At 43.1% G+C, this 20,118-nt stretch overlaps 1 protein-coding gene across 1 annotated transcript in view; it reads left to right on the top strand.

Moving 5' to 3' along the window:
* The first annotated feature begins 13,827 nt into the window (after positions 1 to 13,827).
* Positions 13,828 to 20,118, top strand: part of XPO4 (exportin 4) — a 249,811-nt gene continuing 243,520 nt past the window's right edge. Inside the window, exon 1 of the mRNA XM_082245244.1 lies at positions 13,828 to 13,961. Within this exon, the coding sequence (XP_082101370.1) occupies positions 13,896 to 13,961 (66 nt within the window). The 5' untranslated portion in view covers positions 13,828 to 13,895. The remainder of the gene's footprint in view (positions 13,962 to 20,118) is intronic.

Below are 20,118 nucleotides of genomic sequence, written 5' to 3'. Positions count from 1 at the left end.
ATGCTATATTATAGGAAACATTGTATATAATAGGGCACACATATAAATATATCATACTAATAAAAATAATAAATTTTAATTCATATATATATTCACTATTAAAAATCATATTAAATATATAATCAATATTGTTATAATGGGGGTTAATATCATAAAATTCTCTGTTGTTTAATAAATCCTAATACTGTATTATTATAATTAATATTAAAAATATCAAAAGTCTAAAATGTATTAATATTATAATTAAGTGGATTACAATAATTCTAATATGATATGATAGAATATTAATATATAATTTTATTTATAATATTTTAATATCAAGATCTAAAATTACTTATTAAAATTACTTATGGCTGAACAAAGACGTTATTATTTTATAAAATTTTAATATTTTAATATTATCAAAACGCTATAAAAACTATGGATTTGAAATAAAACAATTGATGTCCATGTCAATATTCATACCCTTGGGCTGTAGGTTAGAGAGCTCATAAATCCAACGGGACTCATTTTGGGAGACGGCAATTCGCATGTTATTGCCCCTCCAATTCTGTTCTATCTTGTCAATGCCCAAGATGGTAAGAAAAGTGGGGTCCCTATTGTGCACCATTCTAAAATGTAGGGAGACACTATGATTCCTGAAACCTTTCTTAATATTGGCAATGTGTTCCCTATACGTACCCTGAGAAAAAGGACTCTGCACAAAAACGCACTTTAAGGCAACAGACAGGAATGGATACATTCCCACCCACAGTAGGCACCATCCTAGCTGGATAAAAGGAATCCCTAAGGGACAATTTATGCGCCTGAAGAGAAATTGTAGCAATGAACAGGACTTTATGATTCAGTCAGATATGATTTTAGACAGGTTCCATGAAAAAGGATACAAAAGAAATACACTGGAAAAAACTAGAGAAGATGTTAAAAAGATGGACAGAGGATTACTTCTAAGAGATAAAGAAAAAGAAAATAACGACTACTCTCTGAATTTCATCACACAGTACAACGTAAGATACAGGGAAGTGGAAGATATTATCAAAAAGCACTGGCACCTTCTTTTGAGGGATGAAAAACTGAGGGAGGTTATTCCGAACCGGCCGAAATTTGTCTACCGGAGAGGTCCTAACCTCAGAGATAAACTGGTGAAGAATGTACCAGATCCCCCAAAGAAACTTTTAACCTTTTTAGACTATAAAGGTTTTTATTCCTGCGGAAGGTGCAAACCATGTAAAACTGTGAAAACTAGGAAAAGACAAGTTCTTGAGTTCCAATCAAACGTAACGAAAAAGAAATACAACATTAAGAAACTAATTACATGCAGGAGTACCCATGTCACATACCTTCTCACTTGCCCTTGTGGGTTACAATATGTGGGTTGTACCACAAGAGAGCTCAGGGTACGTACATTGCCAATATTAAGAAAGGTTTCAGGAATCATAGTGTCTCCCTACATTTTAGAATGGTGCACAATAGGGACCCCACTTTTCTTACCATCTTGGGCATTGACAAGATAGAACAGAATTGGAGGGGCAATAACATGCGAATTGCCGTCTCCCAAAATGAGTCCCGTTGGATTTATGAGCTCTCTACCCTACAGCCCAAGGGTATGAATATTGACATGGACATCAATTGTTTTATTTCAAATCCATAGTTTTTATAGAGTTTTGATAATATTAAAATATTAAAATTTTATAAAATAATAACGTCTTTGTTCAGCCATAAGTAATTTTAATAAGTAATTTTAGATCTTGATATTAAAATATTATAAATAAAATTATATATTAATATTTATTATCATATTAGAATTATTGTAATCCACTTAATTATAATATTAATAAATTTTAGACTTTTGATATTTTTAATATTAATTATAATAATACAGTATTAGGATTTATTAAACAACAGAGAATTTTATGATATTAACCCCCATTATAACAATATTGATTATATATTTAATATGATTTTTAATAGTTTATGAATTAAAATTTATTATTTTTAATAGTATGATATATTTATATGTGTGCCCTATTATATACAATGTTTCCTATAATATAGCATAAATTAATTTACCAATATGTTTATACAAGATATAAGAAGGGTATTGGTAAAATGATAAAGGAATATGGTTATATAAAATTGAGTTCCAAAGAATGGATTGCACGCCTTAAATGTTATTTACTATGCGGGGACATGGAGGCATTTCCGGTTTCCGGATAGAGTTTTTTCAGAGCGGAGTTGGGCGGAGTGCTGAGCGGCAGCTCTGGTATTTAAGACCTATGCTAGACGTGTGACTCCACCTCTGAAGACGTCTAGCCAATGACGAAACGCGTTAGACGGAACGCACGTTTTGACGTCATACGCACTCGAGTGGAACGCATACCGGAACTACCGCTCTCCACTCTTTGTGCCGAACGTATGACGGTCCTATCTGTTTGCCTGTCTTGTTTGGATTGAACACGGTTACCTCACTTTTTTGCTGTTTTAATTTTTGAACTTTGGATGAGCACCTTTATCACCTGCTGGAAGTTTTATGGATTTTACCTTTGTTATGCATGGGGTGTGTGAATAAAAATATTGGAAACAATACCACACTATCCGCCTTTTATTTCCCCATCACGGCTGTGATTGGAGGGGACTTTGCAGGAGGGGCACATTCCAAGGCTGGGATCGTGGCTGGAGGAGACTACCCGAGGTGGAAGTAATACCCGCAGTGGCTGAAAAGACCCAGGGAGAGCTATTCGAACCGGGCAGGATCTCCCAATAAGCACAGACGGTTTTAGTGTCATAAGACATATAAAACCCACAGCATTCGGTGAGTGGGCATTTCGTTTATTTACTCACGGTGAAGGAAGCACCAAGGAATCAAGCAACGAGCACCAGCACTTTTTTATTAATTTAATTTTGTTTGGACTGTATGATATATTTAATATTTTTACCAATTGATAGTTTTTTTCACTGCACACTGTGAAGGACTATATTTATGAGTGGTTTATTTACTCATCCACTTATTTATTATTTGTCTATTTATCAGTGTATTTAATCAAATATTTATTTGAGAGTATCACATTTTAATTAATATTAAGCACAATTGTGAATTATAATTCTCCCACTAGGGGACACTGCAAGCGCTATAGTTATCACTATTGTGATTACTTTTTTTCATTATAGCAGGGGTAGACCTGAAAAGTGAGTAGTAAGGAGCAGTAGAATTGCATTCCCTTTGGGTGGCTTTCAGGCCAAGTGGTTGGAAGTTGAATACCTTGTCAAGCATGTGGTACCCACATGGCTGGGGTTTTTGCCACGCTTGATCTGCTTGCACATGTGCTAAAAAAGGTCAAGACAGCTGAGTTGTGGGAAGCGGGCCTGGAGATAACAGCTCCACAATGTGATGGAACAAAGTGGCTGCTCTCTACTCTTTCATGATGACTGCCTCGTTGGTTTGTACATCACCCTCCCTTTCCTCCTCTGCTCTATCCAGAACCCAAGCCGCATCAGTGACCTCATCATCATCATCCCCGCTATCCTCATCATCACTGGAGCCGACTTGGCAATACTCTGCGGCTGGGGAAACACGACTGCCATTTTGTTGTTTACCAGTGTTCTCCCCTCTCTGTAGGCTCATGTTCCTACCTTCCTCCACCTCAGAGTTAGAACCAACATCAGAATCAGGTATTGGCTGAGCATCCTCAAGGAGAAAGTGGCTGACTCTGTGTTAAAAAAACTCAGCTGACTCCTCCATGCCTGATGCTGAGGCTATGGCAGGAGTAGCTGTGGAAAAGGAGGCAGAATAATACACTCTGGCAGCGACGGTGGACTGCGCACTAGTCTCTGCTTGGGTGATAGGAGATGAGGAGGATGAAAATGGTTTAGTAAGCCAGTCCACCACCTCCTCTGCATGCTGTGGCTGGATAGCTCAGGCAACACCACTAAACAGAGAAAATAGTGCCCTGCCTGAGGACAGACCACGTTCACCTTTGCCTGTGGATGCAGACACCGCTGGCCTCCTCACAGTGCCATGGGAACGTCTACCTCTCCTTGTTGGCTTCCCAGATATGATGGGCGGGGGGGGGGGGCTTATTACTGACATGTGAACTTGGATGCACTTTAATCAATAGAAAGTGTTGTTTGGTGCACTTTAACTTGAGTACTCCCCACACAGACACTCTCCACAGACACATTACAATATACTTCAGTAAAAGTGCACTAACACAATTCAATATACTGCAGTGAAACTGAACCAATGCACTTCAATATACTGTAGTAAAAGTACACTAACGAACTTCAATATACTGCAGTAAAAAGCACTAATGCAATTCAATATACTGCAGTAAAAGTGCACTAACTCACTTCAATATACTGCAGTAAAAGTGCACTAACACACTTCAATATACTGCAGTAAAGGTGCATTAATGCTATTCAATACACTGCAGTAAAAGCACACCAATGCAATTCAATATACTGCAGTAAAAGTGCACTAACGCACTTCAATATACTGCAGTAAAAATGCACTAATGCACTTCAATATACTGCAGCAAAAGTGCACTAATGCGCTTTCATATACTGCAGTAAAAGTGTACTAACGCACTTCAATATACTGCAGTAAAAGTGCACTAACGCACTTCCATATACTGCAGTAAAAGTGCACTAACACACTTCAATATACTGCAGTAAAACTGCTCGAACGCAATTTAATATACTGCAGTAAAAGTGCATTAACTCACTTCAATATACTGCCGTAAAAGTGCACAAACGCAATGCAATATACTGCAGTAAAAGTGCATTAACGCACATCAATATACTGCAGTAAAAGTGCACTAACACACTTCAATATACTGCAGTAAAACTGAACCAATGCACTTCAATATACTGTAGTAAAAGTACACTAATGCACTTCAATATACTGCAGTAAAACTGCTCAAACACAATTTAATATACTGCATTAAAAGTGCATTAACTCACTTCAATATACTGCAGTAAAAGTGCACAAACGCAATGCAATATACTGCAGTAAAAGTGCATTAACGCACTTCAATATACTGCAGTAAAAGTGCACTAAAACACTTAAATATACTGCAGTAAAAATGCATTAGCTCACTTCAATATACTGCAGTAAAAGTGCACAAATGCAATGCAATATACTGCAGTAAAAGTGCATTAACGCAGTAAAAGTGCACTAACACACTTCAATATACTGCAGTAAAACTGAACTAATGCACTTCAATATACTGTAGTAAAAGTGTTCTGATGCACTACAATTTACTGCAGTAAAACTGCCCTGACCCTCTACACGAAAACAGTTAAATATACTGCAGTAAACCAGCTCTGACACATTAAACTGACACTACAGTAAAAATAAACGATCCCACTACACTCACGCTGCACTATATTCACACTATACTGATACTTTTCACTCACAATAGTATCACAATAGCACATTTGCTAATTGCAATGAAAAGAGCCCTGTTCTATCTCCACTCCAATATCACAATGAAAATGGCTGCTCTGGGAAGGAACCTTTTATGGTGGGGGGGGGGGGGGGTGGGACTATGTTTAATGAGCCATGATTGGAGAATGTCATCGGGACTGTGTCCAATCATGGCTCTAACAGTGCTATGTGCCGTGATTGGGCCAAGTCTTCATTGCTTCAGCCAATCAGGACTTCTAATGCACTGTGCCACGTGCAGTCCATTGTGGGGCGTTCGGTGGACTGAACAAACGGTCTAATGCCCTGACAATTCGGGTGTTCGCGGAATGGGCAAACAGACAATGTTCAGGCCAAACCGTTCGCCCAATACCATTAATCACTACTGTGTTTTTTATTTTTTGCTAAACAAACTAAAAAATTCTGAAAATTTTGAAAAAAAAAAAGGTTTTTCTTAGTTTCTGTTAGAAAATTTTCTAAATAAGGAATTTTTCTCCTTCACTGATGTGCACTGATGAGGCTGCACGAATGGGCACTGACGAGGCTGCACTGATATGTGGCACTGGCAAGAATCACTGATGGGTACTGATTGGCAGCACTTGTGGGCACTGTTGATCAGTGCCCGGATTATTAGTGTAGATGTCCCGTGTGAATTTGCCGGTTATCAACTCTACTCTCCTCACATACTGTCAGCATGAGGAGAAGACTGCCGTTCACCAGCAAATACTGTTTACACTGTGACCGGCTGGGATTGGACACAGCTGGTCACATGGTAAGGAGCCGCTGAGATTGGCTCTAGCAGGAGGTAAGGGCCAGGAGTGCTGGCGGGGGACCCGAGAAAAGGAGGATTGGGACTGCTCTGGGCAAAACCAATGCACAAAGTAGATAAGTATGACATGTTTGTTTTTTACCTTTAATATCACTTTAAGATGGTGCCATTCTATGATTTTGTTACACAAGGATCTGCTAGGGACCCCACTTTTCTTACCATCTTGGGCATTGACAAGATAGAACAGAATTGGAGGGGCAATAACATGCGAATTGCCGTCTCCCAAAATGAGTCCCGTTGGATTTATGAGCTCTCTACCCTACAGCCCAAGGGTATGAATATTGACATGGACATCAATTGTTTTATTTCAAATCCATAGTTTTTATAGAGTTTTGATAATATTAAAATATTAAAATTTTATAAAATAATAACGTCTTTGTTCAGCCATAAGTAATTTTAATAAGTAATTTTAGATCTTGATATTAAAATATTATAAATAAAATTATATATTAATATTTATTATCATATTAGAATTATTGTAATCCATTTAATTATAATATTAATAAATTTTAGACTTTTGATATTTTTAATATTAATTATAATAATACAGTATTAGGATTTATTAAACAACAGAGAATTTTATGATATTAACCCCCATTATAACAATATTGATTATATATTTAATATGATTTTTAATAGTTTATGAATTAAAATTTATTATTTTTAATAGTATGATATATTTATATGTGTGCCCTATTATATACAATGTTTCCTATAATATAGCATAAATGAATTTACCAATATGTTTATACAAGATATAAGAAGGGTATTGGTAAAATGATAAAGGAATATGGTTATATAAAATTGAGTTCCAAAGAATGGATTGCACGCCTTAAATGTTATTTACTATGCGGGGACATGGAGGCATTTCCGGTTTCCGGATAGAGTTTTTTCAGAGCGGAGTTGGGCGGAGTGCTGAGCGGCAGCTCTGGTATTTAAGACCTATGCTAGACGTGTGACTCCACCTCTGAAGACGTCTAGCCAATGACGAAACGCGTTAGACGGAACGCACGTTTTGACGTCATACGCACTCGAGTGGAACGCATACCGGAACTACCGCTCTCCACTCTTTGTGCCGAACGTATGACGGTCCTATCTGTTTGCCTGTCTTGTTTGGATTGAACACGGTTACCTCACTTTTTTGCTGTTTTAATTTTTGAACTTTGGATGAGCACCTTTATCACCTGCTGGAAGTTTTATGGATTTTACCTTTGTTATGCATGGGGTGTGTGAATAAAAATATTGGAAACAATACCACACTATCCGCCTTTTATTTCCCCATCACGGCTGTGATTGGAGGGGACTTTGCAGGAGGGGCACATTCCAAGGCTGGGATCATGGCTGGAGGAGACTACCCGAGGTGGAAGTAATACCCGCAGTGGCTGAAAAGACCCAGGGAGAGCTATTCGAACCGGGCAGGATCTCCCAATAAGCACAGACGGTTTTAGTGTCATAAGACATATAAAACCCACAGCATTCGGTGAGTGGGCATTTCGTTTATTTACTCACGGTGAAGGAAGCACCAAGGAATCAAGCAACGAGCACCAGCACTTTTTTATTAATTTAATTTTGTTTGGACTGTATGATATATTTAATATTTTTACCAATTGATAGTTTTTTTCACTGCACACTGTGAAGGACTATATTTATGAGTGGTTTATTTACTCATCCACTTATTTATTATTTGTCTATTTATCAGTGTATTTAATCAAATATTTATTTGAGAGTATCACATTTTAATTAATATTAAGCACAATTGTGAATTATAATTCTCCCACTAGGGGACACTGCAAGCGCTATAGTTATCACTATTGTGATTACTTTTTTTCATTATAGCAGGGGTAGACCTGAAAAGTGAGTAGAAAGGAGCAGTAGAATTGCATTCCCTTTGGGTGGCTTTCAGGCCAAGTGGTTGGAAGTTGAATACCTTGTCAAGCATGTGGTACCCACATGGCTGGGGTTTTTGCCACGCTTGATCTGCTTGCACATGTGCTAAAAAAGGTCAAGACAGCTGAGTTGTGGGAAGCGGGCCTGGAGATAACAGCTCCACAATGTGATGGAACAAAGTGGCTGCTCTCTACTCTTTCATGATGACTGCCTCGTTGGTTTGTACATCACCCTCCCTTTCCTCCTCTGCTCTATCCAGAACCCAAGCCGCATCAGTGACCTCATCATCATCATCCCCGCTATCCTCATCATCACTGGAGCCGACTTGGCAATACTCTGCGGCTGGGGAAACACGACTGCCATTTTGTTGTTTACCAGTGTTCTCCCCTCTCTGTAGGCTCATGTTCCTACCTTCCTCCACCTCAGAGTTAGAACCAACATCAGAATCAGGTATTGGCTGAGCATCCTCAAGGAGAAAGTGGCTGACTCTGTGTTAAAAAAACTCAGCTGACTCCTCCATGCCTGATGCTGAGGCTATGGCAGGAGTAGCTGTGGAAAAGGAGGCAGAATAATACACTCTGGCAGCGACGGTGGACTGCGCACTAGTCTCTGCTTGGGTGATAGGAGATGAGGAGGATGAAAATGGTTTAGTAAGCCAGTCCACCACCTCCTCTGCATGCTGTGGCTGGATAGCTCAGGCAACACCACTAAACAGAGAAAATAGTGCCCTGCCTGAGGACAGACCACGTTCACCTTTGCCTGTGGATGCAGACACCGCTGGCCTCCTCACAGTGCCATGGGAACGTCTACCTCTCCTTGTTGGCTTCCCAGATATGATGGGCGGGGGGGGGGGCTTATTACTGACATGTGAACTTGGATGCACTTTAATCAATAGAAAGTGTTGTTTGGTGCACTTTAACTTGAGTACTCCCCACACAGACACTCTCCACAGACACATTACAATATACTTCAGTAAAAGTGCACTAACACAATTCAATATACTGCAGTGAAACTGAACCAATGCACTTCAATATACTGTAGTAAAAGTACACTAACGAACTTCAATATACTGCAGTAAAAAGCACTAATGCAATTCAATATACTGCAGTAAAAGTGCACTAACTCACTTCAATATACTGCAGTAAAAGTGCACTAACACACTTCAATATACTGCAGTAAAGGTGCATTAATGCTATTCAATACACTGCAGTAAAAGCACACCAATGCAATTCAATATACTGCAGTAAAAGTGCACTAACGCACTTCAATATACTGCAGTAAAAATGCACTAATGCACTTCAATATACTGCAGCAAAAGTGCACTAATGCGCTTTCATATACTGCAGTAAAAGTGTACTAACGCACTTCAATATACTGCAGTAAAAGTGCACTAACGCACTTCCATATACTGCAGTAAAAGTGCACTAACACACTTCAATATACTGCAGTAAAACTGCTCGAACGCAATTTAATATACTGCAGTAAAAGTGCATTAACTCACTTCAATATACTGCCGTAAAAGTGCACAAACGCAATGCAATATACTGCAGTAAAAGTGCATTAACGCACATCAATATACTGCAGTAAAAGTGCACTAACACACTTCAATATACTGCAGTAAAACTGAACCAATGCACTTCAATATACTGTAGTAAAAGTACACTAATGCACTTCAATATACTGCAGTAAAACTGCTCAAACACAATTTAATATACTGCATTAAAAGTGCATTAACTCACTTCAATATACTGCAGTAAAAGTGCACAAACGCAATGCAATATACTGCAGTAAAAGTGCATTAACGCACTTCAATATACTGCAGTAAAAGTGCACTAAAACACTTAAATATACTGCAGTAAAAATGCATTAGCTCACTTCAATATACTGCAGTAAAAGTGCACAAATGCAATGCAATATACTGCAGTAAAAGTGCATTAACGCAGTAAAAGTGCACTAACACACTTCAATATACTGCAGTAAAACTGAACTAATGCACTTCAATATACTGTAGTAAAAGTGTTCTGATGCACTACAATTTACTGCAGTAAAACTGCCCTGACCCTCTACACGAAAACAGTTAAATATACTGCAGTAAACCAGCTCTGACACATTAAACTGACACTACAGTAAAAATAAACGATCCCACTACACTCACGCTGCACTATATTCACACTATACTGATACTTTTCACTCACAATAGTATCACAATAGCACATTTGCTAATTGCAATGAAAAGAGCCCTGTTCTATCTCCACTCCAATATCACAATGAAAATGGCTGCTCTGGGAAGGAACCTTTTATGGTGGGGGGGGGGGGGGGTGGGACTATGTTTAATGAGCCATGATTGGAGAATGTCATCGGGACTGTGTCCAATCATGGCTCTAACAGTGCTATGTGCCGTGATTGGGCCAAGTCTTCATTGCTTCAGCCAATCAGGACTTCTAATGCACTGTGCCACGTGCAGTCCATTGTGGGGCGTTCGGTGGACTGAACAAACGGTCTAATGCCCTGACAATTCGGGTGTTCGCGGAATGGGCAAACAGACAATGTTCAGGCCAAACCGTTCGCCCAATACCATTAATCACTACTGTGTTTTTTATTTTTTGCTAAACAAACTAAAAAATTCTGAAAATTTTGAAAAAAAAAAAGGTTTTTCTTAGTTTCTGTTAGAAAATTTTCTAAATAAGGAATTTTTCTCCTTCACTGATGTGCACTGATGAGGCTGCACGAATGGGCACTGACGAGGCTGCACTGATATGTGGCACTGGCAAGAATCACTGATGGGTACTGATTGGCAGCACTTGTGGGCACTGTTGATCAGTGCCCGGATTATTAGTGTAGATGTCCCATGTGAATTTGCCGGTTATCAACTCTACTCTCCTCACATACTGTCAGCATGAGGAGAAGACTGCCATTCACCAGCAAATACTGTTTACACTGTGACCGGCTGGGATTGGACACAGCTGGTCACATGGTAAGGAGCCGCTGAGATTGGCTCTAGCAGGAGGTAAGGGCCAGGAGTGCTGGCGGGGGACCCGAGAAAAGGAGGATTGGGACTGCTCTGGGCAAAACCAATGCACAAAGTAGATAAGTATGACATGTTTGTTTTTTACCTTTAATATCACTTTAAGATGGTGCCATTCTATGATTTTGTTACACAAGGATCTGCTGGAAGATCTTTTTTATCTGAAAATATGACTTTGATTTAGGAGAGACTTCACGATTGCCACATTGAACACCGTTTACTTGTTTTTGTTTCTGTTTTTGTTGTATTTAGGCCCTGTTCACATACAAGCGACGCTACTTCCCGGGGCGGCCTCCGAGGTCGCGGTGCGAGCAGCGCGCCGCGACCTCAGAGCGGCCGGCACGGACTTCATAACATTGAAGTTTATGGCGGTCGCCCCAAAGAAGCTCCGGACCCTTTTTCTAAGTCGGAGCGACTTGTGTCGCTCCTATTAGAACGGGTCCGCAGCTTCCCTATGGAAGGCGACCTACAGCGACCTGTGAGGCGACCACAGGTCGCCTTAGTGTGAACGGGGACTTACTGGTGCTGCATCATTTCACATTATTACAGGTGCATCTAATAAAACTGGAATATCATCAAAAAATATATTTATTTCAGAATTTCATTTCAAAAAGTGAAACTCATATTTTACTGTATATAGAGACATTACACACAGAGTAATATATTTCAAGCATTTCTTTCTTTTCATTTTGAGGATTATGGCTCTGCTGGTGTTGGTCCACTGTGTTTTTATTAAGTACAAAGTCAGTGCAGCCCTCTACCAGGAAATTCTAGAGCACTTCATGCTTCACTCTGCTGACCAGCTTTATGGAGATGCTGATTTCATTTTCCAGCAGGACTTGGCACCTGCCCACACTGCCAAAAGTACCAATACCTGGTTTAATGATCATGGTATCGCTGAAGATAGGAAGATGAGAAGATGAGAGACAACAGACCCAACAATGGAGACGAGCTGAAGGCCGCTATCAAAGCAACCTGGGCTTCCATAACACTTTAGTAGTGCCACAGGCTGATCACCTCCATGCCACACTGGATTGATGCAGCAATTCATGCATAAGGAGCCCCAACCAAGTATTGAGTGCATACTATACTGTACACGGACATACTTTTCAGTAAGCCAACATTTCTGTATTGCAAACCCTGTTTTTTTATTGGTCTTATGTAATATTCAAATTATCTTAGATACTAAATTTTGGGTTTTCACTAGCTGTAAGCCATAATAATCAAAATGAAAAGAAAGAAATGCTTAAAATATATCACTCTGTGTGTAATGAATCTATATAAAATATATGAGTTTCACTTTTTGAGTTGAATTACTGAAATAAATTAACTTTTTGATGATATATTCTAATTTTATGAAATGCACCTGTATATGGAACCCAGAAGATCTTGGGGATCACTTAGTGCTGGTGACTACTACGGCAATTCTCCACTTCCCCAGCTTCCCAGCCTTTTGACTAAAATAAAATGTAGTATCTGTTCCAATCAGTTTTTAGCAACAGAACTCTGGTTCCTTTTCCCAGCTGGTGGGGGCGCTGATTTGTGGTTCCTGAAATAATAATGTGCGTAGAGTAGGAGGGTTGATTTTGGCCTGGTTTATTAGGTCTGTCCTTGGTTGAAGGCAGAGCTCTCCCCAAACAATAATGCCTCCCTGGTAGGAATGGGGGCTGCATTTGTCTGGCCAAGGTCTAGGCTGAGAAAAGTCTGCGGAGCTCATGCCCCTAGAGTGGCAGTTCAGGGGGTGCCAGAATAGTTCCCTTTGGGGCAATGCAGTGTGCCTCCTGGGCTGGGCCATTTGACTGAGACCGAGGGCATCTTCATACTATCTGGAAGGACTGTTAAAGTACAGAACTTCGGCACTCTTAGCATTGGATGATTTATTTTTGCACAGCACTTTACTCACTGCTGAATAGTACGGTGTAGGTCCTTGGCCTGAAAGTCTTGGGGTGGAGGACATGTAGCCTTATAGTCAGGGTCTCTCTTCGGGGGAGCCCCGCCTAGTACTTGGGTGTAGCTTGCCTCAGAAGGTCCCCTGACTGGGGCCTGCCTGGTTTTAGCTGGGTGGACCAGGAATCCCCCCAGTCAGGAGTGATTGGGCCTGGGAGATCAGGGCCGGGTCCTTTCTCTTTGGAGGTCCATGCGTACCCCCTGAGCACTTTCTGTGCGCTCACTTTTCTATTGCACTCACAGTTTTGTGTGCGCACTGCACTGCGGAGCTTGGGAAAAAATATGTATATAAAGATTGGTGCAAGCCGGTCGGTGCCGCCATACTACAATATCCATAGTAACGGGGGGCTCCGTGTCCCGGTGAGGTACAGTTTTGGCATTTTCAGGGAACGCAGCACTGTGGTGTAAACAATTGTTTTCTATGTGACCTTGTGCTGACCAATGGAAAGGATGAGCCAGGACTGTCCTGAGGTGACACCTTCAGGTACAATCTCCCCTCATACCTCCATGGCCGGTCAGAGTGTGCAGAACCGAGCTCTCTTCATACCCCCTCCCCCCACACATCTCCTCCTCCTCAGGGACACCAACACTTTCTACAGTCATGTCCCGGAGGTGTGTGTGACCTCGGCGGGCTCCCCTCATCCATCCCCGGGGCCGGCTACTCCCCTCCGCCAAACTTCTGCCGACTCCGAGCCCGGCTCCCTCCCCTCCCCCAGAGCCGCCATTGGCTCAGCTCCCCGCTTTATCCCACACTGCACCGCGTGGCGCGTCATTGAACAGAGCCCATGATGGCGGCGCTGGGTGCAAGTGAAGTGATCGCCCAGCTGGAGAGCGCTGCCAAAGTTTTAATGGTGAGTGAGAGGAAAGACGGGGGGCTGGGGGGACCCCAACACAGGGGCTCAGAGCTTCTCTACCCGGAGCTCTTATCTGTGCTATCAGACGGATCCCTACACTATACTAACACCCAGCACACTCTACTATTACCTGACACACTGTACCATCAGCCCTACACCCAGCACACTATACTAACACCCCTACACCCAGCACACTATACTAACACCCCTACACCCAGCACACTGTACTAACACCCAGCACACTGTACTAACACCCCTACACCCAGCACACTGTACTAACACCCAGCACACTGTACTAACACCCCTACACCCAGCACACTGTACTAACACCCAGCACACTGTACTAACACCCCTACACCCAGCACACTGTACTAACACCCAGCACACTGTACTATTACCTGACACACATTACCATCACCCCAACACTATACTAACACCCCAACACCCAGCACACTCTATTACCTGACACACTGTACTATCACCCCAACACCCAGCACACTGTACCATCACCCCAACACTATACTAACACCCAGCACACTGTACTATAACCTGACACACTGTACTATCACCCCTACACCCAGCACACTGTACTAACACCCCAACACTATACTAACACCCAGCACACTGTACTATTACCTGACACACTGTACTATCACCCCTACACCCAGCACACTGTACTATTACCTGACACACATTACCATCACCCCTGCACCCTGTGCACTATACTAACACCCCAACACCCAGCACACTCTACCATCACCCCAACACTATACTAACACCCAGCACACTGTACTATTACCTGACACATTGTACTATCACCCCAACACTATTCTATCACCCCAACACACTGTACTATTACTTGACACACTGTACAATCACCCCAACACCCTATGCACTATCCTATCACCCCAACACCCCGTACACTACCATCACCCCAGCACCTTGTGCACTATACTAACACCCAACACACTGTACCATCACCCCACCACCCTGTGCACTCTACCGTCACCCAGTGCCTCAGACGTCCCTGTGCACCCTACCGTCACCCTGTGCACCCTACCGTCACCCATTGCCTCAGACGACCCTGTGCACCCTACCGTCACCCATTGCCTCAGACGACCCTGTGCACCCTACCGTCACCCAGTGCCTCAGACGACCCTGTGCACCCTACCGTCACCCAGTGCCTCAGGCGACCCTGTGCACCCTACCGTCACCCAGTGCCTCAGGCGACCCTGTGCACCCTACCGTCACCCAGTGCCTCAGGCGACCCTGTGCACCCTACCGTCACCCAGTGCCTCAGGCGACCCTGTGCACCCTACCGTCACCCAGTGCCTCAGGCGACCCTGTGCACCCTACCGTCACCCAGTGCCTCAGGCGACCCTGTGCACCCTACCGTCACCCAGTGCCTCAGGCGACCCTGTGCACCCTACCGTCACCCAGTGCCTCAGGCGACCCTGTGCACCCTACCGTCACCCAGTGCCTCAGGCGACCCTGTGCACCCTACCGTCACCCAGTGCCTCAGACGACCCTGTGCACTGTGCCGTCACCCGACCACTCTGTGCATTCTACTTACAGCCAGGCACATTGTACTATCACCCCAACACTATACTAACACCCAGCACACTGTACTATTACCTGACACATTGTACTATCACCCCAACACTATACTAACACCCAGCACACTGTACTATTACCTGACACATTGTACTATCACCCCAACACTATACTAACACCCAGCACACTGTACTATTACCTGACACATTGTACTATCACCCCAACACTATTCTATCACCCCAACACCCAGCACACTGTACTATTACCTGACACATTGTACTATCACCCCAACACTATTCTATCACCCCAACACACTGTACTATTACTTGACACACTGTACAATCACCCCAACACCCTATGCACTATCCTATCACCCCAACACCCCGTACACTACCATCACCCCAGCACCTTGTGCACTATACTAACACCCTACCGTCACCCAGTGCCTCAGACGACCCTGTGCACTGTGCCCTCACCCGACCACTCTGTGCACTCTACTTACAGCCAGCACGCTGTACAACTACCCAGCACCATAGATCACCACCTAACTCGGCACATTGCTCAAATATCCAGAACATCATACTGGCATGTCACCCGTAAACCCAACATGTCGCCTAATCATCCAACAGACCACCCAGCACATTTTAGCATTATCTGGCACATTATAGCATCGACCTACACAACGTACAGTCACCTGGGACATTAACTGATTTCCTGGCACATCAACTGATCACCCGGCACATCATAGTGTCACCGTCCACACATCATACCATCACCTGGCACATCATAGCACAACCCTCAAAACATACCGTCACCCAGGACATCATATTAAACCCCTCACAACATCATCACCCCTCACAACATACCCTCACCCAGGACATCATTGCATCATCCCTCACAACATACCATCATCCAGGACATCAGCTGATCACCCGGCACATCATAGCATCACCCTAGACCTTGTTCAATCACCCAGCACATCATAGCGTCACCTTACACCACATACCGTCACCCAGGACATCATAGCACACCCAGCACATCATAGCACACCCTCACCCAGGACATCATTGCATCACCCCTCACAGCATCACCCCTCACAACATACCATCATCCAGGACATCATTGCGTCACCCAGGACGTCAACTGATCACCTAGCACATCATAGCATCATCCTACACAATGTACCGTCACAGAGCACATCAAAGCATGACTCTACACATTGTTCAATCACCCTACATATTCGATTACCCAGCACATTATAATATCACCCTACACATCGTTCAGTCACCCAGCACGCCATAGCATCACCTCTCACAACGTACCATTACCCAGCACATCATAGCATCACTCTACACAACGTACCGTAACCTAGCACATTGCAGCGTCGCCCCTCACAAAGTTCCGTCACCCAACACACTAGCATTAATTTACTAAAACTGGTACAGTGCAAAATATGGTGCCGCTGTGTGCGGTAATCAATCAGCTTTTAACTTCAGCTTCTTCAATTAAAGTGATTGTAAGGGGAAAAAATATTCATTTAAAAAAACAAAAAACAAATGTGATACCAGCTCTTTGCAGTAGTTTTGCACAGAGCAGCCTGAATCCTCCTCTTCTCGGGGTCCCCTCGCGGCGCTCTGGGCCCCTCCCTCTTCCCGAGTGCCCCATAGTAAGCTGCTTGCAGTGGGGGCACGCGTGTGGCTCTCTGCGTCCCAGCGCCACAACCCCCCCCCCATCTCACTGGCATCGCAGCCAATCAGGAGGGAGAGACCCGGGAGAGCCAGGGATCTTGTGCAGATTACTGGATCGAGATTGGGCTTGGGTAAGTATTACCTGCACACTGAAGGTTTTTTACCTTTATGCATAAAGGTAGAAAACCTTCAGTCTTCACTACCACTTTAAGCTTAAAAAAAAAAAAAAAAAACTGGAAGCTGATTGGTTTCAATGCAGAGTTGCACCAGACTGCACTCTCCAGGTTTGTTTTAGTAAGGCTCCATTCACATATTGGCATCTCAGATCGTGGGCAGAATTGCCCTGATTCTGCCTGTGATTCCGAATCGTTGAAAATCGCAGGAAACCCGTGCGATTCCTGTGACTTGCAATGGCACCCCAAACGCGGCGTGATTTTGCTGCGTTTTTCAACTGAGGAATCGCTGTAAAATCACGTAAACAAACGCGGGATGCCTGTCGCCCAAAATAAATTCTTGTACTTTTTTTTTTGGGCGACAGTCGTCCCACAATTCTTTGTGCAATTTTAGCGCGACTCAACGGGTGACAATGGCGGCAAAATCGCGGCGCATTTGGGGTGCCATTGCAAGTCACGGGAATCGCACGGGCATCCAGCAATCATGCAGAATTGTGGCCATTCTGCCTGCGATCTGAGATGCAAGTATGTGAATGGAGCCTAAATCAATCCCACAGTCACTCAGCACATCATTGTGTTATCTGGCACATCCCTTGATCACTCAGCAAATAGCATCACCTGGCACATTTTCCGATCACCCAGCACATTGTAGCATCACCTGGCACATCGCTTAGTCATCCAACACACTGTAGAATCATCCAGCAAGACGTACCATCACCCAGTAAGTCGCTCAATCACCTAGCACATTTCTCAGTCACCCAGCATGTTGTAGCGTCACCTGCCACATTGCTTGATCACCCAGCACATTGTACCGTCACCCAGCATGTTGTAGCATCACCTGGCACCTTGCTTGATCACCCAGCGTGTTGTAGCATCACTTGGCACATTGCTCGATCATCCAGCATGTTGTAGCATCACCTGGCACATTGCTCGATCATCCAGCAAAACATACCATCACCCAGCGTGTTGTAGTGTCACCTGGCACATTGCCCGATCACCCAGCGTGTTGTAGTGTCACCTTGTGCATTGCCCCATCACCCAGCATGTAGTAGTGTCACCTGGCACATTGCCCAATTACTCAGCAAATCATAGGATTAAAAGCACCATCACCAAGAACATCACAGTGTCACCCAGCACCTTGTTTCATTATGCAGCACAACATACCATCAACCAGAACATTGTACCACCTCCCAGTACATTGCAATGTCAACTGGCACATTATAGCATGACCCAACACGACATACCTTTGCATCACCTGGCACATTGCCTATTCATCCAGCACATGGTGGCGTTACCCGTCACATAGAACATAGGACCACCACCCAGCCCAATGTACTGTCACTCAGAACATTGTACCAGCACATTGCACGATCACCCAGCAGAACATATAGTCACCCAGAATATTGCCCGATCACCCAGCACTGAGTTTGACTTTGGCAGGGGTCTAGTGCTGCCCTAGTAGATAGCACAGGGGAGTCTCATGGCATATTTAGATGGTGGCCATATTGGTCTTTGGAAAGTTGAGGTCCAGGATACATGGGCAGATTTAATCGCTCAGTTGTGTGATTTTTAACACACTCAGACATATGTATGGTGTGAAGGGATTCCAACAGAGCAAGTTTGTGGTAAAATGTTTAATGACACAGGTGTTTGGCATGATGTTATCATTCCGCGGTGATTGACATAACAAATGCTAGATTGCACTTTAGAGATCCCGTTCTACGACCCTTTTGATTGCAAAAAATGGCAGCGGCACACAGGAATATCTGCTGTATAGAAGCACATATAAAATAATAAGGGTGGAAGGCTGCATGGGTCTATTGGATGTTTTCTGATCAAGTACTAGTTAAAGGTATGTACAGTATATGGCCAGAGAAAGAGATCCATTGCAGGAGGTACAAACCTCATCCATGTAGTACAGCCTTTCTCAGCCGCCTTAACCCTTAAAACAACTTTCCAGTCTCATGGAACTCCTGCTAAAAATTTCTAGATTTACAGCTCACAGTACATTGTTGTGATGGTCACTGAGAAGAATGCTCCTTACACCTGTGGTAATTGGGAGGAATCCCCTTCTTACAGAGAACTAAAAAGATCAAGGGTGTCAGTGGTTACTTATCTGAGAGTTAGTAATTGTGCATTGCTCAAGGAACTCCTAGTAACTCTTGGAAGAATCCTGATTGCGAGGCTGATGTAGAATATGGTATAATGGCACATGAGTGACACCTACCAGTGATAGGATTGCAGTATAGGCCAGAGGGATACTTGCTGGCTTCCACCATGTCACCCCCCCCTCGCCAACAAACATTGCCAGATCACCCATTCAAGGAGTGAACCATAGATGCAGGTCAGTATTTCTCTGCCCTGTATAATCGAACCTGAACTTTATAACTTCCATTTGTTGTGGTAATTTTCTTACATGTTTTAACCACTTAAGCCCCGGAAGATTTTACCCCCATTCCGACCAGGGGGTATTTTGCGATTCGGCACTGCGTGAATTTAACGCACAATTGCGTGGTCGTGCGACGCTGTACCTAAACGAATTTGACGTCCTTTTTTTCCCACAAACAGAGCTTTCTTTTGGTGGTATTTGATCACCTGTGCGATTTTTTGATCACGCGCTATAAACAAAAAAAGAGCGTCAATTTTGCAAAAATAGCAATATTTTTCACATTTTTTTATATGAAATTCCCCCAAAAAAAAATGTAAAAATCAAAATTTTTAAAAATTTTCGGCCAATTT

The sequence above is a fragment of the Pelophylax lessonae genome (genome assembly GCF_965119305.1).
Source record: "Pelophylax lessonae genome assembly, chromosome: 2".
NCBI classification, from domain to species: domain Eukaryota; kingdom Metazoa; phylum Chordata; class Amphibia; order Anura; family Ranidae; genus Pelophylax; species Pelophylax lessonae.
Note: the sequence above shows the minus strand (reverse complement) of the source record. Positions and strands in the feature narration are given on the sequence as shown.